Source organism: Theropithecus gelada, chromosome 13, assembly GCF_003255815.1.
Source record: "Theropithecus gelada isolate Dixy chromosome 13, Tgel_1.0, whole genome shotgun sequence".
In the NCBI taxonomy this organism is placed as follows: domain Eukaryota; kingdom Metazoa; phylum Chordata; class Mammalia; order Primates; family Cercopithecidae; genus Theropithecus; species Theropithecus gelada.
The window spans coordinates 95,790,485-95,817,413 of record NC_037681.1 but is presented as its reverse complement, the minus strand read 5'-3'; the positions used below and the strand labels follow the sequence as shown (position 1 = coordinate 95,817,413).

General features: G+C 41.7%; 1 protein-coding gene across 1 annotated transcript in view; it reads left to right on the top strand.

Moving 5' to 3' along the window:
* The window catches only part of TACR1 (tachykinin receptor 1), a 149,873-nt gene that overhangs the window by 52,488 nt on the left and 70,456 nt on the right, over window positions 1–26,929 (top strand). Inside the window, exon 2 of the mRNA XM_025354269.1 lies at window positions 25,206–25,400. Coding sequence (XP_025210054.1) covers window positions 25,206–25,400 — 195 coding nt within the window. The remainder of the gene's footprint in view (window positions 1–25,205; window positions 25,401–26,929) is intronic.

The following is a 26,929-nucleotide window of genomic DNA, read 5'->3' as shown; positions in this document are numbered from 1 at the left end:
CATTTAATTTAAAATCTTATTCAGCTCAGGCTGTGTTAATCCATTCCAAATGTATTGATTATTGCATTTCTTTCTAAAATTCCTACTATACTCTATTTTATCTCCTAAACCTACCCCTCATATCTCTTATATTTTTACATATTATATTCATCTCTATCTTTTGCTTCTTGGTTTTTGGGGAATTTCTCAAAGTGGACTTTCAAATCATCAATGTCATTTTCTGTGCTATCCAATCTGTTATTTATTGCTACCACTTCCAATTAAAAATTTGAAATTTAAAATTTGGATTTATAAATTTATAAGATAAATTCACATTTAAGTTTTTAGATGGTTAAGAGTAATATTTCTGATATCAGTTAGTTGTGTATAGAATGAGTGCTTGAATCTCAAGTCTCATTGATAATATAAATCAGTTTTCTTTTTGGTTATGTCTCACTTTTTGGAATAAGATTCTTTTAGTGGAAAACATTTGCTCTGATTCTTCAGATGAGTTTCTTCAAACTGCTAAATCATTTCATAGACCCGGTGATTTTTTCTGTTTATCCATCTTTCCTGAGAATGCACTCTATGTCCATGGTTCCAAGTTAGGACCGTTTCTCTCAGAGGCTGTCGGGATGCTTATTCAAATCTTATATCTAAGAAAAAGAAAATGATAAATAAATATGCAGCTTCAGTTTGTGGCGACATAGTAGGCTGTGAGGAGCAGAAAGAGGCCACAGTCAGAGACATCTGCACCAAAGAGAATCTCATGTTGTGCTGAAGGATTCCTTCCAGTCTATCGTGAAGTCCACGTTATTTCAGAAGCCCACAGGCTGTGCCCATGCTTTAATTATCACACCTCCCCAGTCCGGGGAGCTCCATCGATCAGCTCCCACTGTACTTCCGTATACTTATGTAAGACCACACTTTTTGTATCAATTGTGGCCCCATGGAGTCTGGACTTTACTGCTGAAAGTTAGGAACATTTGTGCCAGGTTAAAGTTTCCCATGATCATGGAAACTAGGAAACTAATTACCAAGGAAGACAGTCCTGTGGTAGGGAGCTTCACTGCTAAGCAGGTGAGGAATTGATCCTCTTCTCTTGTTCTATGTACCAGCATTAGAATATTCCCTCTACATGCTTGGAAGTTAGGAAGGTTACACTATGTACCCCGTTCACCCACTGCCTGAATCAACTTTTCCTTCATATGCACAGAATTGGGGGCAGTGGGCTCATCAGTCAATCCAGGCCACTAGGACCACATTTTTCAATATATCAAGCAATGTAATGCTGTGAGTAAGCATCCAGTCTCCAGAGCCAGTCTCCTTGGGTCCAAATACTATTAAGTTGGTGCAAAAGTAATTGCGGTTTTTGCTAATTTGCTTTCATTTTGCACCAACCTAATATCACTAGCCATGAGACCACTGGAGTTAGTAATCTTCCCTGTGCCATAGTTTCTTCATCTGTAACAGGAGGACAATAATAGCTCATCAGTGTGGCTAATGACAGCATCTCTTTCATGGAATACCATGAAAACTCAATTAGCTAATAGATGCTAAACATTTCAGACAATGCCTACACACAGTAATACTCGATCAATGTTAACCGACGCAAACCGATGCAAAACAGTGCCAATACTTCTGGTTTGAAGAAGGCATCCTTCCCTGATGTTTTCTTTTTTCATACATTTCTTTGGACATTTCAATGGGCTCTTAGGAAAACAAGAGTTAAAACTGGAAGAGTCATGTTTCCATCTTGCTCCAGAAGTCCTAAAGTGATGTTTTTGAAATGAAAACATTGTCAAAAATGTCAAAAATGTCTGAAATGAAAATACGTCAAAAAAAAGTAAAATTCAAACTTGTTGGCATATCAGCAAGGCCAATCAGGATCCAGCCTGTTTTCTACCTTTTCTCTAACCTTGTCCTCAATTGCACCTCAGACTGTAGCCCAACCAAACCTCCTGGTTTCACTGTGGCAGCTCACACCACAGGGTCTCCGCTCAGATGAGGCCTTCCAAGTGGAAAGTCCGTCCTCCCTCCCTTGTTAGCACCCCATGCACCTAATTTGCTTGTCTGTAATTCTGAGGGCTCACTTCATATATTGCCCCCTCTACAAAGCCCAGAATCACATCAGCTGACCCGTCCTTGGCATCCAGCCTGCACCCAGAGCAAAGTTCTCTATACTGTGTCTGTGAGGCTTTACTCCACAACTATCACGGTTGTTGAAATCAATGAGGGACCTTATTAAAAGTATAGATAATGGCTCTGGAAGATTCCAATTCATTAAGCCATGGGTAGAGCTCAGGAATCCATATATTTATAAAACAACTGGGATGATTTTGAGAATCAGCTGGATTTGAGTTAATAACACATCCCCTCTGGTTTGCTTGCCCTCTCCTCTGGTAACCTTCCCTCCCAACTGGTTAACTTGACTTCTCCTCTGGTAACCTGCACTCCCCTCTGGTTAGCACATCCTACTCTCTAAGAGGCTGTAAATTCCTTATCTGTCTTATTTGTCTTATGTCTCCAGCACCTTGCACAGTTCCTGGCACTCAAAAATGTGTTCATAAACGCATGAATAACTGAATCACCGCTTCCCTCCAGTGGATTAGGTATTTCTATTGTTGTTATTCATTGCTTTTACCCACCACATTTGATTTTCAGAGACTTAATTGAGGAGCTTGTAAGAGAGACAGGAACAATTGTTTCTGGTTTGGCAACATACACCAGACTTGTTTGCCAAACTTACTGTGAACCTTCTGTCTTCTTGAGAAAGGAGGCCCAGGGGATCAGAGGCACTATTGTGTAACAACCTTCTCCTGAGGCTTAAATATTTGGCAACTTTAATCCTGGCATGAGAATTGGCACAAGGAATGAGAAAAATGGAACACTCAGGAAGTGTGAGCCAACACCTTAAATGGACTTAGTGGCGAGCTAGCCAGAAGGTGGAAGCAGAGGCTGGAGGCTGTAGAATTGAGCCTCATCTCCTCTCCACTCACTACCTCACCTCCAGCTGGTTACTTTAGGCAAGGCATTAACCACGCTGAACTCTGTGTCTTCCTCCACAAAAGAGGTCTAAAAGCAGATTGTCACAGAATTATTTGAAATAGTATACATGAAAGATCAAGTAGAGTGCAATAAATGTTTCCTTACTTCTTTATGTCACATCTCAAGCTGTGTCCTAGAAAATTGTAGAACAGTTGAGAGAAGCCAACCAGAGCACTGGGGTTGGACTCTCACAGTAAGATGGGCAGATGTGGGGTATGCAGCTTCAGGAAACCAGAGAGAGTCTACTAAAGCCCAGTCCCAGGTATGAAAAACAGAGCAATGAAATTTGACCCTCTCAGAATATCCAAGAATCCTCATGGGATTTCTGTAATACATTTGAGCACATATAAGTTCTTTCTGGGGAAAAGGCCATGCCTCATTCATCTGTGTATTCCTAGTGCCCAATAGAGTGCCTGATAGGACCAGGAAATATTTGTAAATTGAATAGTGGGTTGACAAAGGCGTAATTGGTACCTTCTCTCCCTAATTTCCTAGTTCTTTCCTAGTTCCATCCTCCAAACAAATCTTTGGGTTTCTTTTTTTTTTCCTTGCCTCCATGCCTGGATGTGGTTAAGCCAACCAGACAGAGCCGTAATTCCCATGTTCCTAAGCTTCAAGGCTTCCAGAGTCTACATAGCTTCCCTCTGCATGGCAACTTCGAGCTTCCTGTTGTTAAACAAAGTTATAAGTGTTGTAAAGTGCTTTCATTAGGGAGGGTTTTATCTTGGAGAGGCAACAAGTTCTATTCAATGGAATAGGGAAAAGTTAACATTTAAAACTCCAGCTATTTTCTGAGGATGGTAGGTCCTGTTATGAGTTGACTTTGTTCTGCTGAGACCATACAAATGTGGATTTGCAAACTGGAAGAGCTAGAAGATCCTAAATACTAAAGGAAGAATGTCTTCTAGCTCCTGAGGTAATACTAGACGGAGATAAGAGAGGAAGAGAGAGAGCTGAAAAGATTATATGAGTTGCCCAATGAGACCCTCCTGAGGTCTCTAAATTCCCAGTTCTTACTAGACTCACCAGCTTTTATGGAAGTCTATAAAAGAGTGAGTTTTGTAACCATGTTAATGAGAAGGAAAAAAGAGATAGTCTATGGTATTTTGAACTAGTCACAATGGGAGCCATCAAAAGAAAGATGATAAGAATTCTCACATATCATGAATAGGGCTTTGGGCTTCATCAAGATTGTTAAACTGGGAGTTTGAGTCAAATTTATTCAGATCATTGGAGGGGTCAGAAAGAGACATCTCAAGTAATATCTGAGTCTTCTGAACTTGATATTATTCCAGACACCACGAGGAATGCATAATTAACACACAGCCTGGTCCTTTTCCTCAAGGAGCTTACAATCTCATTGTGCAGACAAGATATAAAGCCACTGGGCAGCACGCCTTCAGGATGCATTTTAATTTCAACAGAGAATGATGATGGAGAAGATTAGAGAAAGGCCTCAAGGAGGGCTTCTTAAGGGGCCACCCTGAGTTCTTCAGAGCAAGATGACAGTATTTGGTTTGGCAGAATCCCAGGAACAGCCTTTTCAAGAGCTCCCTGACAGGACCTCTTGAAACAGACCAACCAGGAACTACCCAAGACAAAAGCAACTCCATCTACTGCTCATTTTAAGCACTTGCCTCACATGATCTGCTTGTGTAAACTTTGCAGGCAAATTTGATTTCCTTTTTCCTCATACTGACTTTAAAAATCATTTTTCCAAATGTACATTTACTTGCCTTTGCTTTTTTTTTTTTAAAGTAAAACAAAACTTTTCTGCCACTTCTAGCATTCCACTCTCATTTTCATTTGCCCCTTGCCTTTCTGAATTAACTTGAGTGGGAAGAAGGTGTGCGCTTACATCCACCCAGCCTCCTACCCCTAAAAATACTGTCTACATTCAGTGCTAAGGAAAGGAGGCTACTTTGAGAATTTCAAAGTTGTAACTTCCAAAGGCTAATGGATGAATGTGAGTATTTCCATTCTCATTGTGGCCAGGAAAGATAGAGATAACCATATAGTACCCAGAAAATGACTGCTTCATATCATGAGGATTTGATTTCCATTTTAATGGAAACATGTTCATTTAAAAGAAAGAAAAGCAGATTTCTGAACTATGTCTCCTCTCTCCATTAACAACCTGGATATGCATCTAGAATTAATGAGCTACGTTTTTATTTCCATTTTGCTAAAGAGACTGACTAAGGCTGTGGCATTACCTAATGTCTAATCTTTCCAGTGCTCCCCTCACGTCCCCCCTCACTGTTTTCTCCCTTATGAATGAGATGTTAGTATTTTGGCTTTGTCTCAAATAAACTTACAAGTTGAGTTTTTATTTCTCCCCAACGGAGCCTCTCAAATCCCTTATCTTCATCTCAACGGGAAGGAAATGACTTTGTTACCACAATATTGAACACTGATGATTTACTTGTTCATACATGGGGGGAAAAAAAGCTCTGACATATTCTATTTCCTATACAACAGTTCCTAATTCTCTATGGGGAGACCTAGTGGCTTAAGGGCATAGAAAGATGCCACTGTACACTGAGCAGCAAAGAAAGGACAGATAAGCCCGTGTTCCGACGGAGCTGACCATGTGCACAGCTATACATTCGTGGCTACAAGTGGGGAAGCCAGCCAGCATAGATTCTCCTTTGCTGCTCTCATTTTAGTCAAAAAATTACAGATGCTAATGTCAGATAGCCTGAACTCAAATCCTGTCTGATCTCTGATCCTAGCCTGAGAGGCCTGTTCAGATTCCTCCTCTGCACAAATTCCCTGCTAGCAGTGTGACCTTAGGCAAATGACTTAATTGCTTTGTGCCTCTGTTTTCTTAGAGGTAAAAGATGGATGCTAATACCTGACCGATGGAGCAGTTCATAAGAAATGATAGCTATGAAGAGTCTACATGATACCTGGACAACCCTATTTGTTAAATATCCTATATTGAATGCTTAAACAAATGTTAATTTCATTTCCCTTTCCTTTAGAAGCCTTAATTAATACCTTAACTATTTAGTACAGAGCTCAGTAAACTATGGCCAGCAGATCAAATCCATCCACCCTTTATTTATTTATTTATTTTATAATAAATAAAATAGATCCCTTTGTTGCATGTTCTCATGACCCTTTTTTTTCGTAGGCTTACCACAGTTGTAATTGCACATGTATTTGTAGGTTTAATTGCTATCCATCACACTCATAAGACTGGAGCTTCCTGAGAGGAGGGGTGGTAGTTATGATCTCTTCCTCTGTGTCCCAGCTCCTGCCATAGTGCCTGGCTCTGGTAGGTACTCAGTTAGTATCCGAATGAATCAATGAATGAGTACATGAGTCTCCAGGCTACCACCCAGCCATGGGTCAAGACTACAGAAGTGACCAATGAGGACAGAGCCAGGAGAGACAGATCCCCTAGTCCTTGACAGGATGACAGGCCAGCAGGAGTTTGTTTACCATGGTATGTAATAACATACCACAGTCCAAGGCTTCGTCAAAACACAACCGCATCAACTGGGTGACACTCCCGCCTGACTGGGATGGACTTGTTCAAACATTTCCTCAGTTTTGAGTCAAGAAAATGGAACTTCTTCATGGGAAAGAACCAGTTCAGCCCTGTAGTGTATTTCTATAATACTTGAGTAGCCACCACCTTCCTTGGGAAGAAGGCAAGAGCCCAGGCTAGGTAGTTTTAGTCATGGGTAGAAAGCAAAGATTCAATAAGTTTATTCACTCATTAATCTGCCCAAAGGGGAACTATCTCGTGGTACACAGCCCCTGGCACATAGGAGATGGAGAAGACAAATAATCACCAGCAGTAATGCTAAAGTCTGTGACTGAGCCATTCCCAGTGCCCTGTCTTCCTGCTGGGCCTCTGCACTGTGGAACACTCACATGCCCTTTTCCAAGTGGGGAATTTAAATCCGGCAGAACTCATGGGTGGGGTCCCCATCTCTACTCTGTAACTGCTGCATATCCACAAACCCCAGTTTCCTCACCTGCTGTCAAGGGAGAATGTGATGGTAAATGTTTGTCTTTCCCAGTACACCTCACTACTGGCATTCAGAGTCAGTGCCGTTTTATCCATTGAAGCTATTAAGCTGTCTTGGATGTAAAAAGGTCCTAGGTAGCACTGATGAAGCCTACGACTGTATGCTTAATACTCTGGAATGTCTTATGCCAAAGATCCCATCATAAAGAAACACAATAAAGATCTAAGAGTCTAGAGAAAGTAGATGAGTACAGGAACAACAAAGACGCTCTAAGTATCTCAAGTACTGGAAGATCCTAGAGGCCAAAGAGTCTTCCTGGACAGCTGGATTTCTTTGCTTTTTTTTTTTTTTTTTGACAGAGTCTCCCTCTGTCGCCCAGGCTGGAGTGCAGTGATGTGACCTCGGCTCACTGCAAGCTCCGCCTCCTGAATTCACGCCATTCTCCTGCCTCAGCCTCCCGAGTAGCTGGGACTACAGTTGCCCACCACTACACCCAGCTAATGTTTTTTGTATTTTCAGTAGAGATGGGGTTTCACCGTGTTAGCCATGATGGTCTCGATCTCCTGACCTCGTGATCTGCCCGCCTGGGCCTCCCAAAGTGCTGGGATTACAGGCGTGAGCCACCACACCCTGCCGACAGCTGGATTTCTAAGGAATATTTTCTCTTGGACCTAGAAGATGCAGGGAATTGGAGGGAGTACCATGCGAGACCACTCTACCTATATGTCTAGGATTCCATTTATAAAAACTCTATTTCATAAATACTAATTTTAAATAACTTGTAGAAGTGAAATCAAATAAGCCGTTCTTTCTATTAGAAAATACGGCCTTTTTATTATGCTCTGTAAAGACCTGGAATGTGTTGTTTGAAATCCTAAGGATGTCAGAAACATGCAAATTCTGGGTTTGCCTGAAGTCCAGTGGCCGCAGGGAGATCCAGTGTTCCCTAAAACACCAGGGGTGTTTGGAGGTTGGTATGCAGGCCAAAACTTGAGCTCACCACCTTAGTAGGACAGGACCGTAGTCTTAGCTCCTTCTAAGGGTGCAGGTGTACAACCACCGTTTATATTACTTCTTTTTTGGTACAAGAGCAGTTTTCAGAATTTATCTGATTCAAATTAGGGTCTCATTACCAAGAAAGAGAAAAGAACAAAAGTTGAGGTGGGCCACCAGCTGGCTGTGCTCTAGACAGTGATTAGATCGTCTGAGAATGGTGAATGGACATCTGATATAAAGAGCATCAGAGAATTTCAGGGAGGCACTGCTTTCTGGATGGGGGTGGGTGGATAGTCACTGACCCCACTGGATACTCAGAAGTACGTGAATGTAAGTGGATGAGACTTGACAGAAGATGCATGCTGATGCAGCTGGAAGTCAAACCACTGCTATTCCAGATGTTTCACTAGACTCCTCCATCCCCTTCCTGGGCCCCAGCCCATCTCCCATCTCATATCATTCCCAATCGTTTCTTAAGGATGTACCTTAATGCAGTAACAGTAACAAAGAGGAAAGTCTGAAGGATGGAGAAGTAATTTTCTGCACATTACTGGAAATCAGAAAATTATTTCTACATGTTGACCCCACTCAGTTAAAGAAGGTCATGTCAAATCTGTTGAGTCAAACCATCCTGCTTCATGTCAGGCGGGGTACCCGACTCAGTGGCAGGGCCAGGTGACATTTCAGGAGCCACTGGAATATGAACTATCCAGCTCCTTTAAAGACAATAGCTCCTGAAATGGCCCACGGCTATCTCTGTCAGTTGGCCTAGTCACCCAGGGAGCCTGCAACCACTCAGAGTAAAGAGTCATAAAGAAAGAAAGAAAATGTTGGGAGGCCTCAAAGCCTCTGGTAGTGATGAAACAGAAACAAAGCCACTGAAGCTGTTCAAACAAATGTCTTTAATCTGTGACACCTGTCACCAAGGCACAGAAACAGTACTGCAAGGTCAGAGGCCTTCATGACACAGTAGGAGAGGGAGTCCTTTCATGATCCCCTCAGAGGGCATTTTAAAGCTGGGCATAAATCATGACCTGTTCTGTGTGCAGTTATTCTTATAGGTAGAATCTGATTTTAATAAATTCCATCAACCCTCCAAATTGCTTTTTGTGGGAATAGAGTTGGTGCTAATGAGCTTGTTGCTAGAAATCACTTTCCTGAGCTTCTAAGTCTGTGTGTGAGATGGAGGTTCAGGCAGGCGCCTCTCTGTAGTGAAGAAACATTCACGGCCCAGGCAGGCCCCAGCGCTGCTCCTCCCTTCTGCTTCCACGGGAGCCTGGCAGAGGCAAGGTTGGGGCTGCCTAGGCCGGATGGTGGGCTCGTTGCTGTGTGGACCAAGGAGGACTTGCTCTCCTTCCCCTTTTCCTAAAAATGTTCAGATGGTCAAACCTAGTGGGGAAGAGCAGGAGAGTCCCAGGGCCTCAAGCTGCATTGGTACCAAATGAAGCTTTAGATCTCTCCCATCTGCCTCAGCTCTTCCCTCCTATTTTCTGACATGGACAGTTCACACTTCTCCAGTTTTATGTAAAGTGTTAAGCAAAAGCAGCTTCAAGACAACCTTCCCCCATTCCCTCAGCTTGATTTCTTCCCCAGCCCTTCCAATATAGAAACTCTGGAGCCACTCCTGACTTCAAGCACAGAATCCATCTTGAGTGTCCATGCCGCCTCTCTGGGCCCCACGGTCCTCATGTGTCTAGTGAAGGGACTGAACCAAACAGCCTTCAATCCCCCTCCCCATCCTAACAGCCTACATACTAACTGAGGTCCCTTGCACCATGAGTATACAAGGAACACTCATGCTGACCCAAATCCCTGACTCAAGCGACTTCTAGCCTAGTGAGATACCATTGACCTAACCATTTCTCCTTACATGCCTGGGTTTCTTTCTAAAAGGCCCAAGTTCCACCAACCCCTGCCCACCCCCCTGTGCTTCCTTCTTGCTTGGGGAGGTGCTTTTCTCCACCTGTGCAATCCTGACATTCACAATCTATGCTGCTTCATCCTCTGACAATGACCCACTAGTTCCTGCTGTCCCTGGTGGGCCTCTAACAACCATTCTCAGAAGTGAGATTTGCAAAAAGATGATGAAACAGAATTCCAGATGGAGAGGGGAGAATACAGGGGAGGTGGGAGAGGGTGAATCAGGCTCCTCCTCCACAGGAAAGCTAAGTCTTAAGGTCCCCCTGCAAGGAAGCAATTCGTTCCAGCAAACTCTGGAGGAGGTTCAATATGCAGCTGCTGGGTGTTAGTGCCCCCTTTACCGGTCTGCAATTTCAGCAATCGTCGTGCTTCAGGGTCTCTGTGGAATTAGCATGTGTGGACTACGGGTATGAATAATTCTACTCCAATTTACTTTCTCCCATGAAATACTATTTAAGTTATAAATTGAGTATTTCCATCCTTGACAGCAGCTATTAAGCTGACGCCACTGCCTCATTGGCCTTTTGCTGTTTTGAGTGTCTTTGGGCGCCTGGCCCTGGATCCAGCCAGTAGCACGGATAGTTTAAGTGTCTGGTGTCCTGGGTACCCTGGGTTTCAGCTAGGCACTGAATCTCTGGAAAGAGACCACACGGCCTCTGGAAGTTACAAAGATAGGAAGGGGAATGTGATCAAGTGTTGGGTGCCTGCTACGCACCAGACTTTGTCTATTCCCTTCATGCATATTATCTTGTTCGGCATCACTGCCCAGTAAATATTATGAATCCTTCTTTCAGAATGAGAAAACTGGGATTCTAAGAAATCACTTTAAGAAGGATTAAGTAGCTGAAAAAGCAATAAGTAAGAGTAATGGGGAGAGGGAAAGAGATATGTCCTGTGCTGGGGGCCGCATAGGAAGAGGAAAGTCATAATTCAGGCAGCAGGGGTTCCACTGCCAGAGAATCCAAACCAAGGAAGTCTTATATCACCAGTAAGACAGGCCACAGGGTGGTCTGTAAACACAGATCTGGGAAGTGTTTACTTTCTGGAGAGCCTATTTCTCTCTTGCTCTGTGTTTGGCAGCCCTGGTTCCAGCATCTTTCGTGTATTCCTTTGAAAGCTAGCATTCTCTCTGAGCACTTCACCAGCAGAGGCCTGCGAGACCTTGTCCTTCCTCCCTCAATCCTCTATCCTTGTTTCTTTATCAACATCTGAGAGTCAACATCTCTGCCTGCTGCACGCTAAATAGAAAGAAGAAAGGAATCATTAAGTTAATCAGCTGGTAGTTACTAAGGAGCTTTCTTGTGCCTGGTCTGGTGCCATGGGGATTCAATGAAATAGAAGATGCAATACTGACTCCTGATAAGCATCTAATAAAATGTTGAAAGAGATTATAAACAGCCATTTATTTTTGCTTCTCTGGGCCTCTGTATATGCTGTGGCCTTCTCCTAGAAAGTATATTGCACACAGCTCTCTATAGCTTGTGCGTGCCAGCTCAATCTTCCAGGTCAAATTCAAATGTCACCTACACTGAGAAACTCCCCCAACCTCCCTGCCCAGGCATAAATGTCCTCCTGTCTGCTCATGCTTCTAATGCACTGTAAGTCCTCTGGAGCACACAGCAAATTGCATTTTCATTATCATGTGTGTCCCTCTCCAGAGACAGCCACTCCTTCAGAACATGAATATACTGAACTCTTCTCTGACATCTAGAACGGGGGTTAAATAAGGCTTATTGAACGAGTGAGTTAAAAAGCAGGACAGGAAACAGTACGGATATGTTACCAGAAAGCCATGCTGATCCAGGCCCCAAGAGAGGGTTCTTGGATCTCGTGCAAGAAAGAATTCAGGGTGAGTCCATAAAGTGAAAAAAGTTTATTAGGAAAGTAAAGGAATGGCTACTCCATAGGCAGAGCAGCCCCAAGGGCTGCTGGTTGCTTATTTTTATGATTATTTCTTAGTTATATGCTAAACAAGGGGTGGATTATTCATGCCTCCCCTTTTTAGACCACGTAGGGTAACTTCCTGATGTTGCCATGGCATTTGTAAACTGCCATGGCACTGGTGGGAGTGTAACAGTGAGGACAACCAGAAGTCACTCTCTTTGCCATGTTGGTTTTGGTAGGGTTTGGCCGGCTTCTTTACTGCAAACTGTTTTATCAGCAAGGTCTTAATGAACTATATCTTGTATCTTGTGCCTATCTCTTATCTCATCCTGTGATTTAGAATGCCTAGCCATCTGGGAATGCAGCCCAGTAGGTTTCAGCCTCATTTTACACAGCTCCTATTCAAGATGGAGTTACTCTAGTTCAGATGTCCCTGACAAATATATATCTTTATATGTTCAGAGAAAAGAAGGTTGTACTCATTGTTGACAGTGGGTGTGGGGATCCTGGATAGTGCCTTGATAAAAAGCAAACCAAAGGTGCTGAAGCCAGACTTCCAAGTTTAAACCCAGCTCCAACACTTGGTGGATGAGCTACTTAACTTCTCTGTGCCTCAATTTCCTCGTCTGGAAAATGGAGGTCATAACATTAGCCTGCCTCAAAGAGTTAGTTAAAGATGAAATGAATTAATGCAAAGAAAGCACATAGAATGGAGTGGGGCACTTACCAAGTGCTTGGTATGCTAACTATGTGTTACTCCTAAGGACTGAAGTCAAAGAGAAGCATTCCCTTTACACCTTCCTGCATTCTTTAAATTTTTACTTGGAACAGTTAGACAACAAAAAGAAAAATGAAAAATAAGACAGCAGCAAAGTGACAGACTAGATATCCTGATTGCTGCTCTTGAAATTAAACCAAAAATGCTGAATAATATACCACACACACAAAAATTTCTTCGTTAAATCATTCATTGTCTTGCAAGAAAGTAAAAAAATGCTCAAGTTAAAATTTAACTAATGGCAGGAATTCTACATATTGACAGCAGTGAAGCTGGCTTTTGTCTTAAGGGCATTTGACCTTGACCTTGGCTCACAGAGTATGGGGACAAGAAACAAAGCCTAGGACCTGCCCAAGGTGGGTTGTCTAATAGGCCACCTTCTCTTGAAGTTGGAAACCAAAAAGCTATATCCTCAGTGTAAAAGAGAACTAGAAATGAATGCCTCGCCTGCCAACAGCTGCAGGAAACCTGCCCATCTCCAACCTTGGTGCTGTCAACAGAAAACAAACAAACAAACAAAATCTCTTCTGAGAGTTTGTAGCGGAAAAAGTATCCTCACATGGGGATGCAGACCAAATTCATATCAGTTGGTTGGTCTAAAACAAACCTCACTCTGAAATCCAGTTTACAATGGTCCCAGTCTGGAAGTATTCCCAGGTTTCTGTCAAAAACAATTGTATATCATCTCTGAAGGAACCCACCTTCAACATAGGCATCAACAAATTCTCAAAGATAAAGTTCCAAAGAAAAGAAGCAGGATGCAGTCGGCATAAAACAGATAATGGAAGAAGTCACCATGAGTGAGAACCTGCAGAAGCAAACCCAGAAACTTAAGCTGTTAGAGTTAACAGAGACACTAAATATAAATTATGTTTATTATGTATAATGAAATAAAAAAGAAGCCTGACAATATGAGGAGCGAGTAAAAATTATAAAGAATGATTAGATTTTTTTAAAGTATGCGATCAAAATTCTAAAAATGAATAATAATAACAGTTGAAATGTAAAACTCAGTGAACGAATCTAATAGCAGATTAGACTTGCTGAGGAGAGTCAATGAACTGGAAGATAGCCAGAACGCAGCGCAGAGGTACAGAAGGTTAGATTTAAGAGATAAAACTAAGAAGACAAAACTAAGTTGTCTTAGTTGACAGGTTGTTTCATTTTAGTGTTTTGCCAAATTTAATCACTGTATACTTGTGAGAAATGCAATTTTCTCAATTTTATACTTTATTTTGATAGAGAATGTTAATAATTTACTAAAAAAACAAGAAATCCATCAAAAGATTCTTTCCTCTAATCAAAATATTCCTAAGAGCAACTCAAGAATCTCAAAATCAAATTGTGCACCCCATAGGAGCTTTCAGTTTTTATTTTATGCAGTTTGTCTCTGGCTTTTATAGAAATGAATTTCAATGTCTTTTTGTTTGCCGGATTTGTATTGAGAAATTGCAACTTGCCAAAAGCTTCAGAAGTTAAAAATTTAGGAGTACTCCCTTGAAAATATTTTGATTTACAATTTTCAACTAATTTTAAACAAAATATAACCAAAACTTTGAGGACTCATTTACAAAAAGTTTGGTACTATTACTTAGGTTAATTCATAAAACAGTCAAAGGCTCAAACACTTTTAAAATCCTGTGTAGTATACTTTTGTATTCATCATACAAAACCACACCCAAAATAAATTAGTTCAGTTACTGTATACCTACAAAACTTTTTATAAATTTCAGCTACAGCTTCTATTTCAATTAGTAAGATATCACAGTTTATTTGTACATAGTTGCAAATTATGTGTATCACAACCTATTACAAGGACATTTCTGTTCCATGCCTTCCTTAATTTAGTAAGCACATTATTTTTACCACAGTGTATTCATATTAGTACCAAAACAAATTAATCTTCACTGCTGAACTTTGAAATGGACTCATGACAACATTCACAACAATGTAAGTGCTTTCACCTTCCAAAAACTTTGAATCTATGAATTGAATTTTTTTTTAAATTGGCTCATTATTGGCCGAGTGCGGAGGCTCACGCCTGTAATCCCAGCACTTTGGGAGGCCAAGGCAGGCAGATCACAAGGTCAGGAGATCGACACCATCATGGCTAACACGGTGAAACCCCATTTTTACTAAAAATACAAAAAATTAGCCAGGCATGATGGCAGGTGCCTGTAGTCCCAGCTAGTCGGGAGGCTGAGGCAGGAGAATGACGTGAACCCAGGAGGCGGAGCTTGCAGTGAGCCGAGATCGTGCCACTGCACTCCAGCCTGAGTAACAGAGAGATACTCCTTCTCAAAAAAATAAATAAATAAATAAAAATAAAAATAAAATTTCTCATTATTGAAATTAACTGATTTTCTATTTGAAAAATCTGATGACACTGACATAAAATTAGAATCGTTTAGCTATTTGCCAAATTTTTCTGATAACCGAGCTAACATATTAATAGCTATTACTCGACCTTTTGTACATGCACAAGAAACATTGGAATTGAAAAAGAGTGAAGTTAATTTAGAAGAACGGTCGTTTAATCTAAGTGAGAAGTCATGCTTCACAGAATGATGAGCAAATGCACCATTTTCCCTGCATAGGTTAGATAATTGTCTTTGAGCATGGTTGTCTTAAAATAACTACTAACATTTGGTGTATATGCTGCTGCTGCTTCAGCAGATGTGTGTCTTTTGGTTTTCACAGGTTCAGTGATTAACGCTTTGGCCTGATAGAAGGTTAATGTCTAAAATCATTTTGTGCAAGTTACACATTCATCATCAACTTTTACGAAAAGCAGAAATCCAGTACTAAACTGTTCATTTGACGTGTGCTCCTTTGAAATTATAACTTATTGCTGTCAAAGATTTTTTTAACTAAGAAAGCACTATCAAAACTAAATAAACGGTTGTGGATTTATACTCTACAAGAGAAAGCAAAATCACTGTAGCAAGGGTGCCCAAATGATATTCATACTCTCCAGAGAAGGATTACTCAGCATCTTTCCTGTTCATATTAAACTGTTAGGGGCTTCCTGCTGAGCCTGCCACCCCATCTGGTGGCTGCAGGCACAGGACGCAGCACAACAGACTGGTACATCAGCTGCCTGACGGAGGCAGTGGCACTGAATAATGCTGAGCACCTGAGTCTGAGTACACTTCATTTGATTAGTGATTGTCTTGCCTGCTGTACTTCAGTAGGAGACATTTTCAAGGCTGGGATTAGGGTGAGGCAAATGTAGCCTTTGCCTGGGGTGCAAAATTTAAGGGAATCCCAAAAGTTCAGCAATCAAGACAAATAATATTTTAATGCAATACATTAAGATATCAAATTTAATGCACAACAATCTATGATTAACAAAATATCAAAATTTTAAATAAAGACAGGATTTAATTCCTCACTTGCACTGTGAGTGCCTCACTCACCTCACTCCAATCCCATCCCACAGATTCTGCTTTTGTGGGTCGAATAAAAGAGATCTGTGGGAGAAGAGAGGCTACCCTGAGTGAGGAGGCAAAGAAATTTCATTCTCCCTCCTAGCCCTTCCTTTGGCCCCAAGTGCCTCTGCTTTAAGTTTTCTGCTGCCAAAATTAAAAGTCAAGCCTATGGTCACCCCGAAAACATGCCTACCACTGGGGGAAATAGGATGCCAGAGAATCAGGGAAACTCTAAATATATTTGTGAGTGACTGCAGCAGTTTTTACATAGCCTGCCAGGCCCAATGCAATGGATGGTTCAGCCCTCCAAAAAATGCATCATTTTCTTCAGATTTCAAAAAATTGTTTATTTGTTTTAATTGACACGTAATAATTGTACATATTTTGAGGTGCAGTGTGATATTTTGATACATGTATACAATGTGTAATGGTCATATCAGGGTAATTAGCATACCCATCACCTCAAACATTTACTGTTTTGGGGGGTTGGGAACATTCAAACTCCATTCAGCAACAATTTATTGTGCATTTTCAAATAGCTAAAAGAAATGCATCTTTGATGTTGTTCACAAAAACTTCAAAATTGGTCAGAAGAGAGCATTAATTATTTAATAACTTAATATCAAGGCCACACTGCAAAAGATGAAAATACAATTCAAAGATACAGCCAACTACATTTTCCTAACTAGCTTACCACAGAGGACTACTCAATACTGCAGTGACAGCAGAGGCCAAAAAGCACAGTGCCAACAATTTTAAAGATGCCCTAAATTTGAACTTCTTTCCATTATTGAGTTCCCACTAAAATCATGAATTTCAATCAGTGCAATTCCCCCTTTCCCTTACAGTAATTAAAATCTCAGAGACATCACAATCCAAACTATTCTCTTCTCTTTTTTTTCCTTACTCTGCTGCTGGAGCTAATGTGGTCCTACTGTCACCTCCCCAGTCAAATTTCTGTAAACCTGAGTCTCCCTTGTGTCCCCACACACCTCCTACCTAAGTTTTAGCTCTGAATCGCAAACAGGTCAGTGTCACAAAGGATCTAGTTTGTCCCAGTAGCATTAACCTTTTGCCCAGGGGATAGCTATTGCTGTGTGTATCTGTCTTACACATGTCAGCACAGCCTCAGGAATGGAGTCCCAAATGCAAGCATGAGATGCCACAGAGGAAGAAAGCAGTAGTTACAAATGTTGTGAGCTATCAAGTAGCTTCTGCCAACCCTTGACAGGAGCCCTCAAGCTGGAAATGAAATGGTGTATTACTTTACTCACCTTCCATTGCATTACAAACTTGCTACCATTTCTCTTTTCAGGGAGAACAAAAAACGCATGCTCTGTCTTCCTGCTTCACCCTAGCCACTCCCATCCTTAGTGCCAACCCTGAGGGGCAGCATTTTATTGTGAAGGGCAGGATCCCAGCGATTAGCTGACTGGTACTCCTAGTGTTGCTCATTCCCAATGCTTACTGCCTGGCCCACCTGCTGGCAGAAACACTCAGAATATTATACTTAACTTGGACCTTCACTGTCTTTTCCCCTTAGTTCACATCAGATCTTAGTCATATGTATTTTTATGGTAGCCCTAGCTCTGCAAAAATCAAAGGGCTTAACCTGGGCTGCTTAGGGGACATCTTCTATCTATTCCCAACTAGGGCGCTTTATCAATCCTGGCTTAGTGCCTAACATTCCAAAATAGCTTTAAGGAGTTCACTGTTGAAGGAGTACTCCAGAATTGTATCTATCCCTTTGTAATCTTGTCTTTTAAGACTAGTCTGAATGCCCTAAGTGGAGCCGCCAGCTTGCAACTGCTGAATGAAGATGGAGTTCTTTGGTCAAACATCAACTGGCACATCCAGGCAAACTTTTACCAGTTGTGTAAGGCTCTTTGGTAAGTTTACCAAAAGATAAAAATATATGTGAACACAACCCCTGCCCTCAGGAAGCTTACCGTCCAGTGATGGGATAGAACAAGAGCACAGATTGTCCTGCTATAAAATAAAATGAGATGGTTGCATAAGGGAGGACAGCTAACAGGAGCATGGGATGTGGTTATGATTATCTCCATGAGATTTTTGAACAGTCGAAAAAGTTTTCCTGAAGGAGATGGATTCCGATCCACATTTAAAGGATGAATAAAATTTCTACAGATGGTACTGAGATAGGAAGTAGAATCTAGACAAGGCTGGTAGACTCCCATGGTCTGGTATCACCTCCTCTCATGAGCTCCTATATCAGGTACTTTGTTTCCTAATAGCCCAAGGACTCTATTTCTGAATCTTCTTTGAACAATATGGGTCATTCTTTGATCACACATGAGACAGGACAGCTCAAACAACAGTCAACTGCATCCCCTCCTTCACTTCACCCTAAACTGTCACAGGCCTTCAAATCCATCTGTCGTTACATCCATTTTTTATGGTCTTGTCGATGGTGCCCTTGCTGTCTGCTGGCACCTTTTGAAGTGGGTCCATTGATGATGCTGTGAATCTGCACTGCACATGGAGATAAAAACCTCATGCTTTTTAGAATTGTGCACAACATAGCAGTGAGGACGCAAGGGACTCTGCTGCTAATATTAATAAACAATAATTAATTAATAATAGAAATGATTTAATGGTGTGTGAACTTTGTGTCATCTCTGCAGGCTGCTAAAGGCCTCTTTGGTTATATAGCTCTGTGAGCTTGAGCTTAGCGAAATAGATAAGGATGCTAGTCAAGTGATATGCTTAAATAACATCCCTGAATTTTGATGGTAAAAAAATATCCTGGAAGAAAATCTCAACTGATGAAGTGTTAGTGACCTCAGGTAAAAAGACTGTGTGCTCCCTGAAATGGATGGAGGATGGAAGGAGAATGGATGGAGCAATTTGTTCAGAAGAAGAGCCAGAGGGTGATGCCATATAGAAAGACAGAATCCAAATTTACTTCCGTCAACAGTATATAAGTGTTCCCCTTTCTCCACAACCTCGCCAGCATCTGTTATTTTTCGACTTTTCAAAATAGCCATTCTGACTGGTATGAGATGGTATCTCATTGAGGTTTTGATTTGCATTTCTCTAAGGATCAGTGATATTGAGATTTTTTTCATTTGCTTGTGGCCACAAGTATGTCTTCTTTGAAAAGTGTCTGTTCATGTCCTTTGTCCACTTTTTAATGGGGTTGTTTGTTTTTCTCTTGTAAATTAGTTTAAGTCTCTTACAGAGGTTGGATATTACACCGTTGTCAGATGCATAGTTTATAAATATTTCCTCCCATTCTGTAGGCTGTCAGTATGCTCCATTGATAGTTTATTTTGCTGTGCAGAAGCTCTTAAGTTTAATTAGATCCCATTTGTCAATTTTTGCTTTTGTTGCAATTGGTTTTGGTGTCCTTGTTATGAAATCTTTGCCCCTTCCTTTGTCCTGGAGGGTATTGCCTAGGTTGTCTTCCAGGGCTTTTATAGCTTTGGGTTTCACATTCAAGTCTTCATTCCTTAAAGAGCTAAAACCAGAACTACCATTTCACCCGGCAATCTCATTACTGGGTATATACCCAGAGGAATATAAATCATTTTATCATGAGGCTACACGCATGCATATGTTCATTGCAGTACTATTCACAATAGCAAAGACGCAGAGTCAACCTAATGCCCATCAATGACAGATTGGACTTTTAAATGTGGTACACACACACCATGGAATACTATATATAAAATAAAATTCTTTCATAAAAAAGAATGAAATCATGTCTTTTGCGGGAACATGAATGGAGTTGGAGGCTATTATCCTAAGCAAACTAGCACAGGAACAGAAAACCAAATACCACATTGTAAGTGGGAACTAAATGATGAGAACTCATGAACACAAAGAAGGAAACAACAGACACTGGGGCCTACTTTAGGGTGGAGAGTGGGAGGAGGGAGAGAAGCAGAAAAAATAACTATTGTGTGCTAGGCTTAATATGGGCGATGAAATAATCTGTGCAACAAACCCCTGTAACATGAGTTTATCTATAGAACAAACCTGGCACATGTACCCCTGAACCTAAAATAAAAGCTGAAAAACTAAATCCTGCACAGTTCCCAACATATAGTCAACACAAAAGTTAGTCAACAAGTAGTTATTGAGGCTTTATTTAAGGGCTTAATGTCAAGAGATAAAAAATTCTGGAGAGCCAGGTCCAGTGAGGTCACTCCTGCAGGATGATCCTGGGGGATGTCTATATGACAGAAAACACTTTGAGCAATAATTATTCTCACCTAACAGTCTTACATGTGTTGAGACTGGGAGGAATAAAGGTATACCATATACGCTTTTCTCCTGCTACATTTATTTTCACTCAACAAGGCTTTATGAAACCATTGCTATGTGCCAAGGTATCATTTATGCAACCAAACTTTCATTGAGTATTTACTACATTCTAGGCACCTGGGCAGGCCAAGGACCTGTGGAGGGTGATAAGAGAAAAGAAGGATATGAAAATAGAAAAATAGAGGCCCAGCACAGTGGCTCATGTCTGTAATCCCAGCACTTTGGGAGGCCAAGGAGAGCGAATCACTTAAGTTAGGAGTTCAAGACCAGCCTGGCAAACATGATGAAACCCCTTCTCTACTAAAAATGCAAAAAAATTAGCTGGGCATGGTGGCGGGTGCCTGTAATCCCAACTACTTGGGAAACTGAGGCATGAGAATCACTGGAACCCAGGAGGCAGAGGCTGCAGTGAGCCGAGATCACACCACTGCACTCCAGTCTGAGTGAAAGAGCGAGACTGTCTCAAAAGAAAAAAAGAAAAGAAAATAGAAAATAAAGTGAAACGTGGTCAGCACAAGGTTTAGAGATCTTCACAGCAGTAAAGGTAGGGCACCAAACCCAGCCACAAGGACATGATGACTGGGCCAAGTTGTGAAAATAAACAGGAGCAACCAGGAAGGGACTGAGGAGGAAAAACATCCCAGATTGACCACTGTGCTCATGTAAGAACCAGGGCCATATGTGATTCTGGGTCATGACTGGCCATAGATCACCTTACTGACTGCTTGTGGGACACAGGAGTTATCTACCCAATGAGTTCCCATCTGCCAAAGGTAAAGAGTGTTTCTGAATATTACACCATCTTCTCCTATGGTTCTAATTCCTCCTGCTCTTCACTTCCCGTAAACTAGACCTGGGGACAGCAAGCTATGGGCCAGGGGCCAAATGCAGCCTACCTCTTGTTTTTGTAAATAAAATGTTATTATCATACAGTCATGCCTAATAGTTTCCTTGCTGTCTGTGGCTGTTTTCACACTACAAAGATAGAGTTTGATAATTACAACTGAAACTATATGGACCACAAAACTCAAAATATTTAATATCTGTCTTTCCCAGAAAAAAATTGCCAATCCTTGAGCTAGACTACAGCAGCCATACTCTCAGCTCTTACCACCCTGGTTATCTGAACTCAGGAAGATATGGTCCCTTAAAGGAAACTTGTAACACCCCAGGAGTGAGCGGGAGAAGCGAGGGCAGGAACTGGAATTGGATGAGAAAGACTGTGGAAGAAGGGCCCCACCGGACAAATCTCATAGTAGAGGAAAGACATTCTCTCTGCCGAGTGTTTTGGGACTGGTATAAGAGGAAGTTATGAAGATACTGTGGCTTGTCAGAGGATTGAAATTCTTTTTCACAGTAAGATTGTTTCACACTGTCTACAAGAAAAAAAAAAAAGTGCAGCAGAGAGTTCTTTTCATAAAGCATCATCATGCAAGAGGAAGGCTACCTCTCAGGTTTTTCAGCTGGGAGGACACATACAATTCAAATCAGAGCTGATGGCCCTCGGTGGGACTGGAACCACCTAAAGTAGAGAACGTAATCCACATCCCACACACCTCCAGACCCCTGTCTCTGGCAGCCTGATGATTAATGCTTACACCAGAAAGACGTTTCATTGACTGCCTTAGAGTCCCGTGAGCATGATGCAGTCAATAAATATTTATTAAATGTATTTTCCTTGGGCTTGCAGCACTTGCTCATAACCAAATAAGCAAGAATTGCTCAGGGTGGTTCCAGAAAAATATATAAATGTATGTTAATAGATCCAAGCTAGAAATGGGGAGTAGGAAAGAAAATGTTCATCCATCTGTGTACAAGTTATCCAAATGGTGCTAGCTTTTGGGTAAATAAGAAAAAAACATGTTAAACAAGTCCCAGAAATGAGGATTGCAAGAGAGAGATAGAAGAAAGGAGGAAGGAGAGGAAAAGAGGGAAGGAAGGAGGGAGGGAGATTTACAAATACCTCTGCTTTGAACAAATGAACATATATACATTTTTTAAAGCCAATCTTTTTTTTTTCTCTCTGGCTTTATGTGGGTAATACTTTCATCTGTCACTAAAATGGCTCCTACACTCAAGGAACGGCAGAGAGTTAACTGAAATGGTTTCCCAAATTGCAACTTTTGCAATAAGGATAAAATATGGCTTTCTGCCACCCATTTGGAGTTACAGTGCCAATACGCTGATGCAATCCCCCATAAGCCCAGTCACATTAGATTCTGAATGGTGTATCGCCAATCTGAGCATGGGGAGTGGTGTTAGGATTTGTTTATTTAAGACTGAGCATTTATCCTGAATGAGAAACAAATCAAAATCTTGCATTTGAGGTAATATTAAAAGAGGGCAATGCAATTACCACATTCTCCCCTGAGCGTCCTCCTTAAGGTACTGTGAAGCCTGAGAATGCGCAGCTGCCAGCGGGGGTAGGAACTGTGCAGTGCTGGAGGTGAGATAAGGCATCTTCACGGCTGCATTTCCAGCTTTGTAGGGGGAAAACAATTTGCCTTTGGGAAATAACCCAACAAGCAATCCTATGGTTTTAATACAAACACTCAAAGAGGTTCTGGCCATGACCATCTGGGTCCAGCCCTTCACTGAATTGGAAAGACGGCAACGATAATGGTTGAACAGGCCTACCATGTGTTGGCTCTGAGTTTCCCCCACCCACCCCCCCCCATGACTGAAGAGGATACAGGGCTCCACCACTGTCAGGCATCAAGGAAGACACAGGTCTAGGGGAGAAATCAACACTTCTCAGGGTCCTTTTCAGGGGTCTACTGCAGAGATGGAAGGTCATCTAGTCTATGGTGTCCTGGACCTGCCTTGGCAGTAGTCATGGCCCTTTGCAGGTAACCTAAAGGAAACAGACAATGCTTGATTTCCAACATCGTGAGAGTTGTTTTAGCCCTTTTGATGACCTTCAGACAGCATTTGAGTGATAGGCTTTACAGCATCAACAGAACCAGGGAAACTTGCCCAGAGATGTATAGATTACTACACACCCCCAACATCATATCTTTTCCAAGTCCCTTCCTATAATTCCACTCTCTCCTGACTTTAAGACCACCTACCCACTTTCTAAAAGAGGCAGAAGGAAGAGTTTCTAGGAGTTTCCTTCCTGGGAGTCGTCATGACTTCTGATATAAAGTTTGACATGAAGTGTCCTCCTAGTAGTCAGACACTATACACTGAACACTTTCAGTGGCCCTTACAGACCAGAGAAGGAAAGCCCAGGTCCCTAGCACCAAAATGCAGAGAAAAGTTTCTAAAGTTTACAGTGATAAGAGGATGCTAAAGGAAGCCTTCATGCAAACAAAGCCTAATCCTAACATGGAGAAAGAAGAAAGCTGCAAACGCTTCCTGCCGTTGGGGCAGGATGCTCAGCAGGCTCACCCAAATCCAGCACACCTCTTGAAGCCCCTCCAGTAGACCACCTGCCATTCCAGGGCTTGCGTGTCTCTGCAGCTCCCCTAAGACTCTAAGGTATTGATCCAATTACCACTTGAGGTCACTTATCCTACTGCTGTGTTTTGAGCTGCTTATTGATGCACCTTTTCTCCCTGGAGAAATTACAAGCTCATAGCCCAGAAGGAAACACTGTGCTCTACCGTGGCAGGTGCCCAGTGGGAATTTATTGAGCGCATACTGAATAAAATTGCTTTACTTGTAACCCTGGCCCTAATTCTGGTCTAGAGATCCTAGGAGTCCAAAGAGTACAGCAAAATAATTATGTGGAATGATGTGGAGCCAGCTGACAGCTGTGCTGCTCTTTGTCTGCAGATTTTTTAAGTCTCCGTTGACCATTCTGTCCCATGGATGTTGGAAACACCTGACTGTCAGAGAATCAATGTGTAATTCTGAGGTTTTGTCAGATAATATTTAAAAGCCAAAGGCCCTATAAGATATCATTCCTTCTCTTTAAAAAATGCTTATTTTAAGGTATAGAGCTATAAACTTTACAAGAAAAATATGCATAGAGAGATGTCTTTGAAAATGAAAGAGGCAGAATTGATGTGCTTATCACTGATATGAAAGGCTGATAGGAAATACCTATCCTTCAAATCTCTGCAACATCTCAGGGGCTGTGCACAAATTCAAACATGTGGGCACATTCATTCAGATGACACTGTTTAGTGCCAGAGCCCAGGAGTGAGGAGATGGAGGAATGGCTTCAGACATCAAGTCATCATTTGCTGTGCTCCACTCTTCCTGCAACGAAATGTCATCCACACTGGTCCTTTGTGCCTTCTAGTCTGTCTGCCTCAGCAGGTAGAGACCGTCTTTCTCCTCATGAAGTATGTATAGTCAGCCACACACTGACTCCTAGATGCTCAAAGAATTGATCACAATTTCTCCAGGAGCTGTTGTTTTTTGCTGACTTTAGGCCAATGCTTTGTCACAGAGACATGTTTACTTCCCCTCAAATTGTATGGACCGAGGTAGGACTGCTAACCTTTTATAATATCACATAAGGATTGAAAAAAACTACTATTCTGATCACCATTATCCCTTAATCCAGAAAGAATGAAAGTCAGTCTTTATATTAAATAAATTTACAACATTGTTCTTATTTTTCTGATTTCACTTACCTATACTTGGCTGTCCTGTCCCCAGCACAAGCATTTCAATAATGAAAATGTCTCTCCTTGAATGTTGCTAGATGGGTTCTGAAATACTGAAAAATCTAGCTGGCTTTTCTTAGGCATGATGGCATTGTATGGCATATCATAAAGCTTAAGGATAGAATATGGAAAAGGAATTGGCAAATAATTGTATAAATCATCAGGAATCAAAGGGTTTCCATGAATTTTCTTATTGGCAGGAAAAATATGGAATCTCTGATGCAGATTTTGGTGACCAAATCAGAACTTTATTCTTTCTTCTCTGTTCCAGGTACATGGCCATCATCCATCCCCTCCAGCCCCGGCTGTCCGCCACGGCCACCAAAGTGGTCATCTGTGTCATCTGGGTCCTGGCTCTCCTGCTGGCCTTCCCCCAGGGCTACTACTCAACCACAGAGACCATGCCCAGCAGAGTCGTATGCATGATCGAATGGCCAGAGCATCCCAACAAGATTTATGAGAAAGTGTGAGTAGAGATGACTCCTCATGCCAAAGCAATGATGGTGCAGGGTGCCTTCCTGGCCCCTTCTTGATCTTTCTTTCTTTCCATATTCTTTTGCTGGTACCGATTTAATGTGTATCCATAAGCATTTCTCACATATACTCTCATATCACGTTACTATGTCCACAGTTATCAGGGGACTGTAGTATCCCAAATACTATTTTAAGCATTGAAAGATAATTTTTGAAATATAAGATCTCGATCCTGTTATAGCAGAGCCATATCCCTCGGGCCTTTTACCAGAGACATTACCCTGCCGGGATCTGCCTTTCTTTGCCTAGGAACTTTTTCCTAAGCTACGGAATGCGGAATGCCGCTCTTCTCTCCTGCACAGGATGCGGGAAGGTGGGGAATTACCTCCCACTCCCAGCAGCTCTCAACAATGACTGAAGGGCTGCTCTGTCTGTGAGTAGCCATTCTTTTATACCTTTACTTTCTTAATAAACTTGCTTTCACTTTGCACTGCAAAAAAAAAAAAAATAAGAAGAAGAACAAAGCCTGAGGGGAGCTGGCATCTGAACACCCGTCTCTCACCCCTCAGGGGAGTGTGTCTCTGTGGTGTGTGTTTTACATCATGTCCAAGCTTTTCTTGTGGGATTAATCTCCAGGGGTAGCTGCCTGGATAATATACCCTTTATTGGCCACTGTGTCTTCCCTATACTACAGCCCCCTTTTCCTACTGGTGTTTCTTCTCCCTGATAAGGTACTTGCACTTGAAAATCTTGAGATAGAGATTCCCCTTTGCAGAAGACCAAAACAATACAATTACACCCAGGATGTTACAGCTGGAGAAATAGAACATATGCAGGTGAAACACAGGCGAAGGCCAGGCCAGGCATTGAGACCTTATGAGCTACGGGTCCCTTACAGGGCAGATAGACTTACCTTCTAGGGGCCTGCCTGATCACATTTAGGGTTTTTCAAAGTATCCCAGCAATTTTCTCCAAGACTTCTTATCCTCGAGGCAACACTGAAATGGCATATTCTTTGTTTTGCTCTGCTCGAGTGAGCCACAATGTGACATTTATATTACAGTTAGTTTTCGGGACTCAGAGCACATAGATAACGTGGATCTTTTTGAAAGCCCTCTATAATTCTCCAATCTCAGGTTTTTTATGTGAATCATAAAAGAACACTGGTGTTAGAATCAAAAGATCTGAATTTTAATTACAAGATTGCCAGTTACTGGCCATGTGACCCTGGGCAAGGGTCACAGCCTCTCCTCGTTATTCAAATAAGAGATAATAGAGCTCTGTTTCCTATAAACAATTCTTGTGAAGATCAAACGAGATAATATATTCTCACCTTGTAAGCTATTAAATGCCATACAAAAGGTATGAACCAAATTGATCAGCTGGCTCAGATAGCACTATAATTATGAGACCTTGAAACTTGAGTTAAAATGAGACGCCACACCTGTCATTCCCCCCAAGATTTGAGGGCTGAAAGCCTGTTGCACACAGTTACCCAGCTGCATCTGTTCCATGAGCATG